Genomic DNA, 14462 nt, shown 5'->3' on the forward strand with positions numbered 1-14462 from the left:
TTGAAGATTTACATTCTAAGAAAATGGGACCAGAATAAATTAATGTCTCTCTGTAGTTAGTTAGGAGGACACCTTTGAACCCTGAAAATATCAGAATACTAGAGGGACATGAATGTCATGATCATAGAGAAAGATCTCACTGATGGTCTCTACTGCCAATCAGAAAATGCTTACAGAGAAAGCATTGGATTAAGGTGCACTAGGATATACTGCAATTTTAAGAGCAACACTTTGGTACCAAATGTGAAACACTTTCTGCAAGGAGAGATGGAGATAGGCAGTGCTAAAAGAACAGTTTGACAGCTGCCAACAAAAGCTGGTAGTATTTCGCTATGGAAGTAATAATGAAAAGAAAAAAATAAAGTAAGCATTTGAGGAATCTGGATGCAGCATTGGGAGGCTCAAAGTTACCAACTAGCTTAGATTCACCTCTGGAAAAAAAATATTTCTTCTGTATACTTAAAGAAAGAGGTTATTCCTCAGCCTAATCTGAACACTGTTTTGATTCAGACTGTTGATACATGGCCACAACAAAAAAGACAGGCCTTTCTTGGACCACGCATATACAAAAAAAGGACTAACTTAAATTTTAAAGTCTTCTTTACAGATTGCCTGTTACAAAATACAAAATATGGGAAATTACAGTTAATCTAAAACTATTTTAGTTCTAGAATCATAGCCACTCATAGCAGAAATGCGACTCACTGCTGATCACTGACGCTACCAGTATCTTACTGCTATAGACAGAGGATGGGATTCTGCTCATCAGCTTTAACTGTCAAGGTAGGCGAGTTGTGTAAGGTGTCTTTCTAGGCTCTCTTTACAGTAAATGGCAGCACCTCTAGAGTGCAGTCTTCACACCTATGAATGTCTTCTAATATGTAGTCTTCTAACATCTCTTAATAGGTGGAAAGAATTCCTCAGGGACATCTTTTTCTTCATTTATAATAGAGGGAATCAAGTCTCAGCTGAGAGCGGATGCTCACCTTTTAAATTGTTAGCACTGAGTGTGGCGGATGCTATCCGTGACATCTTTCATGCCTTGGAAGGATGAAATGTGGGATGGGACTGTACTAGGCTGTTGGCAGAGATAATGGCAGTGTCTACATTAGTGTTTTAGTTCACAGTGGAACTATATTTTTCTTCAAAGCAGCCCCATTTACTATGCTGTGATTCACACTGTAGAGCAGTCTTAGAGTATACAAACTGATTATCTTTCTGATGAAGTTAAATGGAAGATACGCTCCCAGACAGGACCTAAACCACAATTTATAGCTAGTCCAAAACAGCCTCCCCTAAATGTGTTTAGTGTGAATGTCAGGTGCTCAGCACCAACTGTTTTGCTCTACAGAACCATTCCTATTAGGCTTCACTACTTGCCAACATATACAGACAGCTGATTCAAATCAGCTCTGTGTTTCAAACTTGCCTGTGAAAAACACAGTGTAAGTATGGTGGAGATTTTGAACTGTCAGAAGAAAAAACAGAACTGTAGGCCATGGACTAAAGGTTGTAGTCATGCTCTTCTAGTTGCAGCCGAGTAAAATGAAGGGGCTGCTGATCCCAAATGCTCTCAGCTTTCTTTTACTACTCCTACGCCAAAGGTTGCCACCCCCTCAGTTAGCATAACTTAATAGAGTATTTGTTCCCTCGCCATGTTTTTTTCATAATAGGTCAGGTTGCTTTAAACACTATAACAGTGAGCTCTGAATTGTGTTGCAACCCATCAGCATAAAAATTCTTCAGTAAACAATCTCACCCCTCAAAATCATGTAAGATTAGCTTAAAAATACATAAGATTTTTAAAAACTGTATTTTTATTTACCTGCTGGGTTTTGCACCTTTGTGATTCATGCTGGCAGGTTTCTGGATAGCAATGGTCGTGAGAAAATAACACGTTTTCTCAAATTAAAGCTGAGATTTTCAAGTAATCACAGGCTCAAGCAGCCCAAGTCTAAGCAAGCCGCTCAGTTTAGTGTGGCTTCACAGGCAAATCACAAAGATCACAAAACCCAAAAGTTTGGCCATTCTCCTGAAGTAAATCCACGTGCTCCCATCCTGTTAAACCTGTCATCTGGGGAACTTCTCGTGTGAGTATTACAAAAACATGAAGGAGAAGAAAGTCTGTTTGGTGCGGTCTGTTGGAATACTGGTATGCCAGGCCATTTCATGAGACTGGGCTGAGACTGTTCAGTCTCTGAAGCCAAAGCCTAAGGCAGTTCTTGTGGCATGCTGTAACTTCTTTGGAGTGTTTTAGCTAATCACTGCAATAGTCTTACTGCTCTTGATTTTCTAATAAGAATTATGAGACATGGATTAAAGCTGGCTGGTTGTTTAGGTATTAATATTTTAAAAGACCGTCTGGTTTTAATAATTATTAAAAAAGGATAAAGCCATACTGGGAATTACTTTTGTATTTCTAAGTTGTGCCACTGTTGCATTTTTAAACATTTCAGCAAAACTGATATCATAATAGGAATGGTGTTTATACAAAGACTCTTAAATTTCTATTAAACAACTGTGCTGTGTCTTAGATGACAAGAAATGTTATCTAGCACATGCCAAAGGCATGCTGAAGATTTTTCCAACAGCTCTGATTCATCTCGAGTTCATTTTTTCTTAGAGATACAGTATAGACAATCATTTTATTAACAACCAGCTGTTTTAATATTCACTGCAATAAAGAGATTATTCTTCTAGAACCCTCAGCACAACTGGTTCTGCATTGTAGAGCCAAACAAGACTCATTACTGCCAGAATTAATGAGCCTTTCTTTACCCATATGCCATCCACACTGTAATTCGTCTGCAGTTTAATCACTAACTAAAAATTTGGAACTGACTGCGGGGAGACAGGACTCAATTAAGTGGTTCCTTGCAGGCCTGTATTCCTGTGTGTCCAACCCTTACACAGAAACTTGGATCACAAGAAGCTTGCACAAACACACACACTTTTGTGCAGGCAGCCGGCAGCCGTTGCAGAACAGGACAAGTGCACGGGGAGGGGGAGGCAGGCTGTACCGCTCTCCCAGTACGCCTCGCATGGGACAGAGCTGAGCAAAGCCCCAAGCCCTTTGTGGCTCTTTCTGGTGTCACTACAGTGCCAAGGGAGTGATTACTCTGAGCTACTTTCCTTAGCAATATATATTTCACCTTTAAAATTCCCATAGGGCACCTTTTCTGTGAAATCAACATATATCCACTACATTTTTATAAACAGCTGATTCACTGGACAGCTTAAGTCCTGTGTTCTGAGAGACAAATTCTGTCTGTACCACTGATAGAAAATCCTCACAAAAGTGGTTGGGAGCTTTTCTAGTAGGAGCAGGAGGAGGCATGGGTCTTACACTACCATTCAGGAAAATGGCCCTAATTTTGCCTTCTTATCTGTAGATATCAAAGTGTTCTACAAAATAAAACAACTATATTAGCATAATTTCATATATAGGAGGTTGAAGCACAGAAAGGCAACACAGCTTTCCTAAAACCTGATGATAACTTGGTGGGAGAGCTGCAAAGAGAACCCCCATTTAGGGACTCCCACTTCTGTGCCCTATCCACAGAAACGTGCTGCCTCCCAGTGCTGCCTAGATATACCAGGCATCTGTGGAGCTGTATTTTTAGCCCTGATATTCTCTCTGGCTGGAACTGGGCCGTGAAGATTCACATGAAGCTAAGGACTGTAAATATCCCTTAGACTTTATGGGAGGAAAACTGGCATAATATCAAAGCAGAACAAGCACTTTCTTAAATTTCAGTTTTGTTAACTACTGTCATACTTGAAAGATTTCCCTGCAAAATAAGAAATAACCAACCAGCTGCAGCATGTTGTAAACAAGCAAAAATTAGAAAGAAGAATTCCTGCAGACTTTATCATGTTATGGCAACAAAATCAGTTTTTAAGAACTACAAATCATGGAGGTTTCAGGGCTTTTTCAGACTTAATGACTTATGCTGGTCATTAAGCCATCAACAAAAAATCTATTCATCTCCCAGTAATACTGTAAATATTTGTTTTCTCCCAACCCACTTTGTTGTAGGAGAGGAACAAATATCCCCATGCATTTCAGATGCATAAGCCTTTCTCAAAATTACATTACCACTAAAATATTAAGTCTCCATAGCTGGATCAAAATTCCTTTTAAAATGCAGAACCTCTTTTTGTCTTGTTTTTTGGAGTGTTTTGTGACCTATGTTGATCCATAGCAGACATGTATATTTTAAGGTGCCATAAAATTCTGTAAAGCTGAGGTCTTGTGGAAGGGTGAAAAGAAATATCTTACAGACGACAGAGATCAAGCAGGACATATGCTCACATCATCTTGTGTGTGTCATGACAGCATTAGTCCTCAAGAATATGAGGATTAGTTGTCTCCAACAAGCGCTTAATTCTGTTAAACAAGTAGTCCTGAAAAAAGGTGAGAAGAAATATGGAGTTCTGCTGTGGCCTGAGAGGTTTCCGAGTAAAGTGCCAGGGCAAATCAGAACGGTGCACTGTCTTTGGTGGGACATGGTATGGGTTCTGCAGGCATACTTTTGCAATAAAGAATTGGACTGGTTTTACAGAATCATTTTATAGGGTTGCAAGGTACAGCAGTTGTTGTGCTTGTAAACTAATGATTCCTTGTCCTTCAACGTGCTGTTTCTGAGTGGAAGAATTTTTCCCAGTAAGTTAGTGCTCTAAATTAGTTTTTCTGAGACACTGGGCCAGTGTGATTAGCATTCACGTTGCACAGGAAAGAGCTTGGATAGCTTCTATATTCATTCTGCTTTTCTCTTCACTCAGACACTATTCCTTCCGCTCTACAGGCATTCCCCTGGATACCATTAGTTTCTGATTAACACAGGAGAATTCCCCCAAACCATGGCTTGCAGGCAGTAAGTTTCCTACGAAATCCTCCCACGTTATTTGCAGCCAAAGGAAATTAAAACATTAAAACTTCCCAACAGGGAAAGCTAAAATTGATATTGCCTTCAGTGTATTACTTTCTCAGTCTTGTTGCCAGATGATAAGAGGCCACTAACCTAACAAGTAGTTTGTGTTTCTTATAGAAAGAACAACTTGGTTAATAACTTGAAAGACTCAAGGCAGTGTAAAGACTCTCAAAAAGTTCCAGGCATATCAGATGAAAAATACAAGCATTCTGCTAACTCTGAGCTATGGGATCTCTATGGGTCTTAACCTGGGCAGCATGTAAAAATGCTGTGAGTGCTGAGAACAATTTTTCCTGCAACACATTATTAATACTTAATGTCTGTGCATTTTGCTTCTGCACTCAGAAGGTGGTAATTAAATTGTTACTTCAATGTAGAGAATATGCTGACCTTTTTTTCCAACTGTTAAATCAAATGCACAGGGAGGACAATGTTAAGCCACAGGGTGTTTTTCGACCACCCATTGTAACAGCAGTGTCGTTTTTTTTTTTTTTTTTTTTTTTTCCAGAATGAGGTGGCAATGCTTCTCAAGCCAATATCAGAGAAGATTCAGGAAATCCAGAACTTCAGAGAAAGGAACAGAGGAAGTCAAATGTTCAACCACCTCTCAGCCGTCAGTGAAAGCATACCTGCCCTTGGGTGGATAGCAGTGGTGAGTGACACATGGGATGGTTGGGAGGGCTGTAAATGCGCTTCTGGACACTGTGGCCCAGAATAGTTCCGAATCTTGCAGAGCTCTGCAGTCTCATCCACACAGTTTTTCAGTCTAATACACCCAAGAAGGTGTTTTGCAATATACCTAATACATCAGGGAAGGTGTCTGACTAATGTTTTACTTCCTTTCTCCTTCTGTTGTTTCCTGCTACCATGGGTTGATGGTCCTAGTCTCCTAAACCAGGCCCTTATGTCAAGGAGATGAATGATGCTGCTACCTTTTATACTAACAGGGTATTAAAGGACTACAAGCACAGGTATGTTGCCAAGCCCCAGTATCTACTAGCCAGAGAACGAAGCATTAACCATACCAATAGGATTCACAATGCCATCACAGAAAGCATTTTGTAAACTAAAAAGCATTTGATAAAACCTGCTTGCAGTAGTATATTTTCGCCTCCTAATCTTTGACTTGCAGCGTGTTGCAGTGAGAATGGCAGCAGCACTAGCACTGCTGGTTTTCGCTTTCTGCAAGTTATAGGATTATATTTAATTTTCTGGCATTCCAGCATCATAAGCTTATATGCAAATGCATATTTACATATCAGTGGGTGGCTAGCTAGCTGCTATGCATCCTTGTCTCACTTGTGCACTCATACTGTTGCTGTTCTCGCTCTTCGCTGGAAAATGTGCATTTAGGTGGTAGGTGTATACAACTGAGCATCTAATTCTGTAGCTCTCAAATGGATTTTTTTCTCTACCACTACATTGTTCTTAAAGAGCACAAGGAATTCACAGAAAAGTTCCATGAATGAGATCTGTGAGCTGACAGAGAAAGAGAAAAACTACAGGTCCTTCCTTTGCCCTCGTAAAAAAGTCATGTATAAATGCTGTTGATTTGGTACTTCTGGAGGCCAGATTTTGGCTCTTGGAATTCCATATCCCAGTGAAGAACAATACTTGCCGTTAAATTTTTCCTCTTTAGTGAGGAAAACTTTACATATATAAAAACCTTTTATATATATTTCTATTTATGGTATATGTATAAATATATATTATATACTATATATGTTATATATATGTTATGTATTATTCCTGAAGCCTGGTTTACCTACTGAAGGTACCTACTGGGGTGACTGAAGATTTTTACAATGTAGCTTTAGAAGTACTTGTTCTGGAGAAGAAAATGTCTCACATAACGGTATAGACAGGGTATATCAGTGAGGTGTTTAGTTCTTCCCCTAATAAGGAATTCTTTTCCTGTTTTGTACTGAATCAGATCACAATGTCTTCCAAAGTAGTGGAAGGCTCTCCCTTGACTTCAGGAGGCTTTTGGTTAAACCTGTTGACCCAGATCCTCAGCAGTATTAAGCATCAAACTCCAAAGGAAAGAAATAGGAGGTAGACACCCAAGTCTTGTGAGCATCCAGTTCATAGCCATCACTATTCAGTAATAATTCTTTTCTGGATCTTCATAAGTAAGGACTCCATCTTATAAGCAGTTTCTCTCTCTCTACATATTTCTTGTTTTCACTTACTGTCCCTTTGGAAGACTAAGCCTTCCAAATAATGATTCCAGAGCCAACTTGTGACTTGCACTTTAAAAATTCTTGATGTGTAAATATTTTAGTCTGATGACAGTAACATGATCTAGTATTGCCTTGGCTACATTCGAACTTGGAAGCTAGAATATCTTACAGAACCCACAGATATTTAATTTTCTAAAATTCAGCACCCTGAGACTGAGTCTGGGTAGCTGCTGCCCAGCTCCATATACCTTTAGTGCTTCTTCAGTTGCCTTTGAGCCTGAACAGGATGGTGACACACCCTTCCAGCAGGAAGCACTCTGTGCAAGAGGCATCATTTGCCCTTCTTTGTCCTCTGGAAGGATCTAAAAGCTTTCCAGTGTAGTAGGCCTCAGTATTTTCAGCACTGGGCTGACTGGCTGCCTGCTAACCCATTTGTCCATGGCTTCAAGGCAGACATTGGGTTTTACCTGTTTTAAGCATGAGTAGCAATGCTTTCTGTTTTTAAGTACATTCACACATATAAATATTGTCTCTGTTTTTACAGTGACACACGCCATGTTGATTGGGTGAAGTCATATCTGAACATCTGGTCTGAGCTTCAAGCTTACATCAAAGAGCATCATACCACAGGTCTCACCTGGAGTAAAACTGTAAGTACTCTTTCGTTCTTCATGAAGAAGCATAAAATTCCAGTAACCAATTTGACTTTTATCGCAGGTCATTAGCTCAGGAAAAACAAATATCTAGGCCAGGATCAGAAGTCATGGTCCATGGACTTCCCAACCAAGCCAATAAAAGTTTGAAAGACAGATGAAGAAGATGTGTCAGGCCATTGTAGTACAGGTTTGGAGGAAGAGGGAAGAATTATTTGGCATGATTCTAGCCATAACCCCCACCTGTAGATGGTGAGGAGAGGCAGACACATTTCTCCCGGCCTGCCACAGTAGAAGATAGGAACAAAAACAAACCCAAAAAATTTGAAGGATATGTCAGGCTAAAGGAAAATTGGGGGAACGTGACAGGGAAAGGAGAAGAATGGTGGAAAGAATCTGAACAAAGAGAGAGATTCAGTAACAGGAAAAAGAAACCCAAGGGATACATACCAATTTATTACTTTATAAATAGCTATCTTTATAAAACCGTTATTTTCTACATACAGAAATAATTTCTGAAATACATATATAGAGAGTAAATATAACTGTATGCCTAACTATTTATGCTCCCTTTATGTATTTATATAAACATCTGTGCGTTACATCTGAGATACATAGAAAGATGATGGCAATTAATATTGTTCTCTAAGAGAGGTATAAACATAAAGAATTAATTTTCTGTTGGGTATAAAGTAAGAATTTATGATGTCCACTGTCTACATTGATGCAATGTTCTATATTATTCTCATAATGTGCTTATGTTTATGATCAGGTTAGGAGAATTGCTGAAGTATATTAAAAATATAATCAGCCAGCTCTTTGCTCTTATCATCTCCTAAACTTACCAGTGCACTCACATACTTGCACATGCAGTCTTTCACACCAAGTTTATGATTTCTTCTGTGTAGGCAAATAATTTTTTTAAAAAATTGAATGACTATTCAGAGGACTGATGTAGGCCACCGGATAATTTAATTCCCAGACCAAAACATTGTAAGAACTCAGAAACATAGGGAAGTGAAGTAGAGCTTTGGGATGGAATGTATTTTAACATGGAATAAAGGCTGGAGCACCTCTCCTATGAAGAAAGGCTGAGAGAGTTGGGGTTGTCAGCCTGGAGGAAACAAGGCTTTAGGGAGACCTTATTATGGCCTTTCAATATATAAAGGGGGCTTATAAGAAAGACTGAGAAAGACATTACCAGGGCCTGTAGTGACAGGACAAGGGGCAACAGTTTTCAACTGAAAGAGGGTAGGTTTAGATTGAATATAAGGAAAATTTTTTTTATTCTGAGGGTGGTGAGACACTGGAACAGATTGCCCAGAGATGTTGTGGACACCCCATCATTGGAAGTTTTCAAGGCCAGGTTGGATGGGGCTTTGAGCAACCTGATCTGGTGAAAGGTGGCCCTGTCCATGGCAGGAAGGTTGGACTAGATGATCCTTAAAGTTTCCTTCCAACCGAAACCATTCTGTGATTCTATGTTACCTGGAAAAGTTATTTTATCTTCCCCTGTATGGAGGTGGTAACCATGTAAGAGAATGTGTGTTACTTGTGCTCAGACTATGCAACTTTCTCTTCATACCCTTCATTAAACATTGTACAAGGCCTTACAGTACTCAGGTATTCAAGTGCCAGTTCAAACACAGGAGAGACCATGATCTGTGTGTACTTCTTAGTTTGAAGCAATGCAAAAATGTTTAAACATGTTAAATTAGAAGACTGGAATTATCTGCTGCTTTGTAGGTTTCTATAGTAAAAATGTAATATATTAAACATGATTCTCTTCCTTAATTTAGTACAAAATTTCACACTTGCTACATCCTACTTTATTATAATCAGTGAATGTGAGAAGAGCTAATGATTTTAAAATGATTATTAGATAAGGAAAAGAAATTGTAGCACCCTGTTATCAGCATTAGCCCGAGAATCTGGGATAAATTTAGTTTTGTTAATACAGAGAAAGAATCACCTTCACCTTTAAAGGAACTTTACAATATGGAAATAGTGTTATAAGATAAAGATTTGTTATAGCCATTTGATCAAACAGGAGGAGCTCTCAGTGCTGTTGAGTACTAGTAATCTTGTTCAGAAGTGTAGCTGTTGCAGATTATATTTGACTGGCCTTAAAACCAGCATCTCAGCCGTCAGGTCTTTCTATTTGCCTCTCTTCGGTTGTGCAAGAAATTGCTGAATATAAATCTAGGTGTGACTTGTTTATTCATATTAAGCACAGTTTCCTGCCAACAGTGCTCATTGCATCGTGAGTGATGAGCCCATTACTGCATCTGAAGTATTGATTTCACTCACTTTGGATATCACTAAGATCTGAAAGTTGTCTTGGAAGTATGTCTCATTTAAACTATCATTTGTGTAATGTGTGTCAGAAAGATTAAATTACAAACACATTTTTATGACTGTATAATTTTTTAAAGTTTTACTTCATGTGAGTGTAAGGAAATTAGAATCCAGTACGTTAGCAGGTTGTTTAACTAGCTTGTTGTTTAAGTGTTGTTTAAATACTTCTGTGAAGCTTGGTAACAAATACATTCAGGAAAGCAATGAGTTACTCAAGTGGTAGTTTCATTTTCGTTATACATTTTAAAGTGAGAATGAAAGTCACAGATTCACGCTGTGTGAAGTTAAGCATAAAGGTCTGCAGAATCAGGGCCTAGACAGAAATATGATATATATAAAAGCTGTAGATATATTCCAGACACAGTTGTTAATCATTGCACACAGCAGCTTCCACTTATATGCATAAAAGGAAAAAAAAGGAAAAAGCAGTAGTCTGGCAAGGCATTAAGAAAGTGGCACATGTATGAAAGGGAGACATTGATGCAGAAATGCTATTTTATTATAAAGGGAGAGAGAAAGTTTGGCCTGTATAAGCACAGATTTAAAAGTACCTTATACCGATAATTTACCCTTCATATCTGCAGAAGACAACAAAGCAATGTTTGAAGCTTTATATAAAAAGCTATTAAGTAACATATCTGGATATTTCTAAAGAGACTGAAGAGTCAGGGAGAACATTAACTACTGCTTCTCTCAGAGCTGTATTCTCATAGCTTGAACTGCAACAAAACTCCAGGAGCATCAGCCTAGATCAGACCATGCTTGGCTTTCCAAAAAGGAGGGGACAGGTTTTTTAGTGGGCAGTTGGCCCCTTTACCTATAGATACTGCATACTGTGATGTGCATGTGTCTGGCCATGCTCCATGGCAGTATCACAAAGCTGTGCCATTTCCAGCCTCCCTGTACCCTTCCATCAAGCTGCACAGGGCAGCTGCAGCCGACCTTGGAACAGATCACTAGTGCGTGCAGTAAAGTGTTCCTGGCTCTGGCAGTAAGCACACAGGCAGGCACTTTAGAGGAAAGAGAAAGAAATGTCTTAATAAATTACAAGACAGACACTAAAACAGGTGCAAAAGGTTGAAATAATGGCTCAGCAGTCACCTCTGACAGTAAGTTACCTCTATCAGCTTTATAATAAATTTGTTATACAAACAGATGCTTACAGGTTTTTGGATGTAACACAATTCTCTCTCCTTATTCACTTTGTCTCTGGTTCTGCCAAGATGTGTGACAATATTTTACTCCTTGAGGGCATCCTACTCAAATGCATGGGACCACGTGAGGAGAAAGCCAAGAAATCAGTGTAGTTAAGGACCTTGAGACCTTTGTGTATCTGAGCCTGTTTTGCTCCCATGTGGAGTGGTGGTACAAAACTGGACCCTACGTAAATCACGGGCATTTCAAGACATGATGGATACGGTTAGGGTATTTGTTGGTACTGTGCTCACAGAAGAAATACATATTTAAGTATGTATGTTTGTGAGCAGGATTGTCCCATAGAGTAAAATGTTCCACTTTGTGTTTTCACCATGATCTGAAGTATCCATTTTCACTAATTGATTGTGCATATGTCAGGGAAAATATGCTTGTCAGTGGAAGTCAGATGGATCTACAGTATTTCCTTAAAAGTGTAATTTTGTAGTTCATTTTTTTGAACATAAAGTGTGAGCCGCCTTCTGCCACACATACCTGGTGGTGAGTAGCACTTCACTATCATCACTACATCCCAATTTAGCCATCTGCACAAAGGGAACAATAGCAATTACCAACCTAATGGAGATTTGCAAGTTTTAATCTGCTACCAGACATAACATTCTCAGATGTCAATGAGTCTTATGCAAAAGCTGTTATTACAATGAAATGTTTTAAACGCCCGGTGTAGCATTTTACTCATGCAGCAACTGCCATTTTTGCTGGCTACAACTTTCTGACTTTAACATGGAACCTACAGCTGTAACAGTAACCTGTGTCTTTTTTCAGCTCTTACTGATAAACAGCAAGTGCCCTTTTTTTCTTTTTCTTTTTTTTTTTTTCCTAAATAAGGGTTTCTGTTGAAGCATGGCCCTTTCTTCCCTCTCTACTTTTTTCTGGTGATGGAAAAAAAGGAACAGATGTAATACAAGCTCACAAGAATGCCTAATAAAAGTTTGTTTGCTACAAGGACTGCGTGAGTAAGCTGGGGGAAGTGAAAGTTCTGCTCCTGTTTCTGCAGGTTAACTTTGCAGCAAGAAAACAACCAGTAATAACGAGAGACTGCTGTAGTTTCTTGTACGTAAGTGTTAAGAAACAAATCGGGCTCAAGGATAATTGTCTTGAATGTTTCTCTCAGTGGCAGGTGGATCTGCAGTTAAGTTTTTGTTCTTTGTATACCATAGTCATTTAGGACGTATTTTGCCAGCAGGATTATTTACAAACAGGAAATATTTACAAACTAGCAGTGAATTTCATTAGAGTGTTTAGTTTCTAATACTGAATTTCACTAAAATGACGAATGTTTCCCCGCTCTCTCCATTTACAAATCAAAACAAATTCTTAGGAGGAAGTCTGCATCTTTACAAGCAGTTGAGATTTATTTATATCCTGTTCCCATTGAAGCCAACACAGTATCTTCAAGTCTTTTTTTCCTGAAATATCATTTTAAAAAATATTTATAGCTCATTAGATAGAACTCTAAAGATGCTGTTTAAAAGTTGAAATTCTCCACAGGTTCCACACCGAGACAAACCATCATAATTCCTCCATTAGCCTGACTGAGTGCAATTATACTTGTCTCAGTACAGACTTCGGCCATTTCATTCTTGTCTAAAATAATCACCTCTAGACATTTTCTTATAAAATGGCCCTGCCTCTCTCCTGTACTATCAAAACATTTTCCTGTAATATATCGTCTCTCTACATATTGAAGTGAACAAGCTGAAAAAGACCAACTTCTGCAGGCAAAAGCCTCCTAGTATCCTTCCAGTACCTCTTCTACCCTGTGTTTAGTTTGACCCACTTATCAAGCAGCCATCATCTGAGCCACTTCACTAAAGCTAAAGGTCAAAACTGTAGTGCCAAGTTCCAGCCACAGCCACAGCTGCAGTCCCAGAGGCCTCACACAGATAGAAGGAAGGGCAGCATAGATATACTGATTTAAATGCCTGTATCTTGGATAAGACGTAGACATTCTCAGAGTGCTGAATTTTTCTGAGTCATAGCCTTTCCTCTCCTTTCCTGTCCCCTTACATTCCTTTCCCTTCCCTTTCCCTATTTCCTTATACTTCTTTGTTGAAAAATTTGCATCCTTTAATCTCAGCTGTTTCTTTCTCAGAGAATAGGCAATGTTCAGTTTTTGGTACAGTGTCAGTTTAGGAACTGGCCATCCTGGCAACTCTACAACAGTTGCCTCTTTGGTGGAGACTGCCTCAATTACATCCACGTCCCTTTGAAAGAAAGTCGTTTTACTCCCTTATTCCAACACTGGCTGACAATATTTGTCTGTACTGGCTATCAGTGGTGTCCTTTTAACATCAGTGACCAAACACCATTCAGACAGGTTAAGGGAGAACCTGGGAGAGGCTCGTTTGACAACAGCTGTCAAATGCAACCTGACCGGTAACATAATGCAACCTAGTTCCAGTGGAAAAAGGAAAGGAAAAAGAAAATTGAAAGTATGTAAAATGGAGAGAAAAGGAAAAGGCACATCTATTTAAACTTCGCTATATTGCTAAAGGGATTGGTCTTCTTTCTAATGGAATGTTTATGTAAGTAAAAGATGGTTTAATGTGCCTGTGGGAGCAGGTTACTTGTTGACAATTACTTTAGCATACAGTTCTCAAATGATTTAGAAGACCTTGGCTGTGCAAAACACTTCTGGTTGGGTAACCGTGAAGATGTAAGCACCCTTTTAAATCCTGAACAGGTGATAAATGGCAGAAATGTATTAAAAGGGGCTTCAAAGTTTGAAAACTCAGCAGATGATAGATATAATTAATTCTGGTGAGACCCGGTAACAAGAAAAGAGGCTGGCCTGGTTTTTGCTGTTTTGTGTTTTAACTCACAAAGATTACAGACCCTGTAAGTCAGCTGTTTCATCTAGTAAATGGCGATCTCAGGGCAGCATAACCCCTTGCAGACAGGTGGCTTAAATTTGGTAGGTAATAGAACTGTTGTGCTAAGCTACTTTTACACAAAAAACACCTTAACAAGAGCTCTGTGCCCCTGAGTAACAGTCCACCTGTTCCCAGAGGCTGACACATGATATTTTGAGCTTCATGATTCTTGTCTTTGGCTGTGCATATGTATGGAAAGAACAATACAAAACGCTGAAATCATTTTAGGTGTGAAACTAGGAT

The 14462-nt window shown here is 39.0% G+C and overlaps 1 protein-coding gene across 2 annotated transcripts in view; it reads left to right on the forward strand.

The window, feature by feature from the left end:
• The window catches only part of CAP2 (cyclase associated actin cytoskeleton regulatory protein 2), a 69288-nt gene that overhangs the window by 40036 nt on the left and 14790 nt on the right, over positions 1 to 14462 (forward strand). For both annotated transcript variants that reach the window (XM_068397247.1, XM_068397248.1), the window contains 3 exons: positions 5443 to 5586; positions 5820 to 5905; positions 7662 to 7767. In XM_068397247.1, coding sequence (XP_068253348.1) covers positions 5443 to 5586; positions 5820 to 5905; positions 7662 to 7767 — 336 coding nt within the window. The remainder of the gene's footprint in view (positions 1 to 5442; positions 5587 to 5819; positions 5906 to 7661; positions 7768 to 14462) is intronic.

Source organism: Nyctibius grandis, chromosome 3, assembly GCF_013368605.1.
Source record: "Nyctibius grandis isolate bNycGra1 chromosome 3, bNycGra1.pri, whole genome shotgun sequence".
In the NCBI taxonomy this organism is placed as follows: domain Eukaryota; kingdom Metazoa; phylum Chordata; class Aves; order Nyctibiiformes; family Nyctibiidae; genus Nyctibius; species Nyctibius grandis.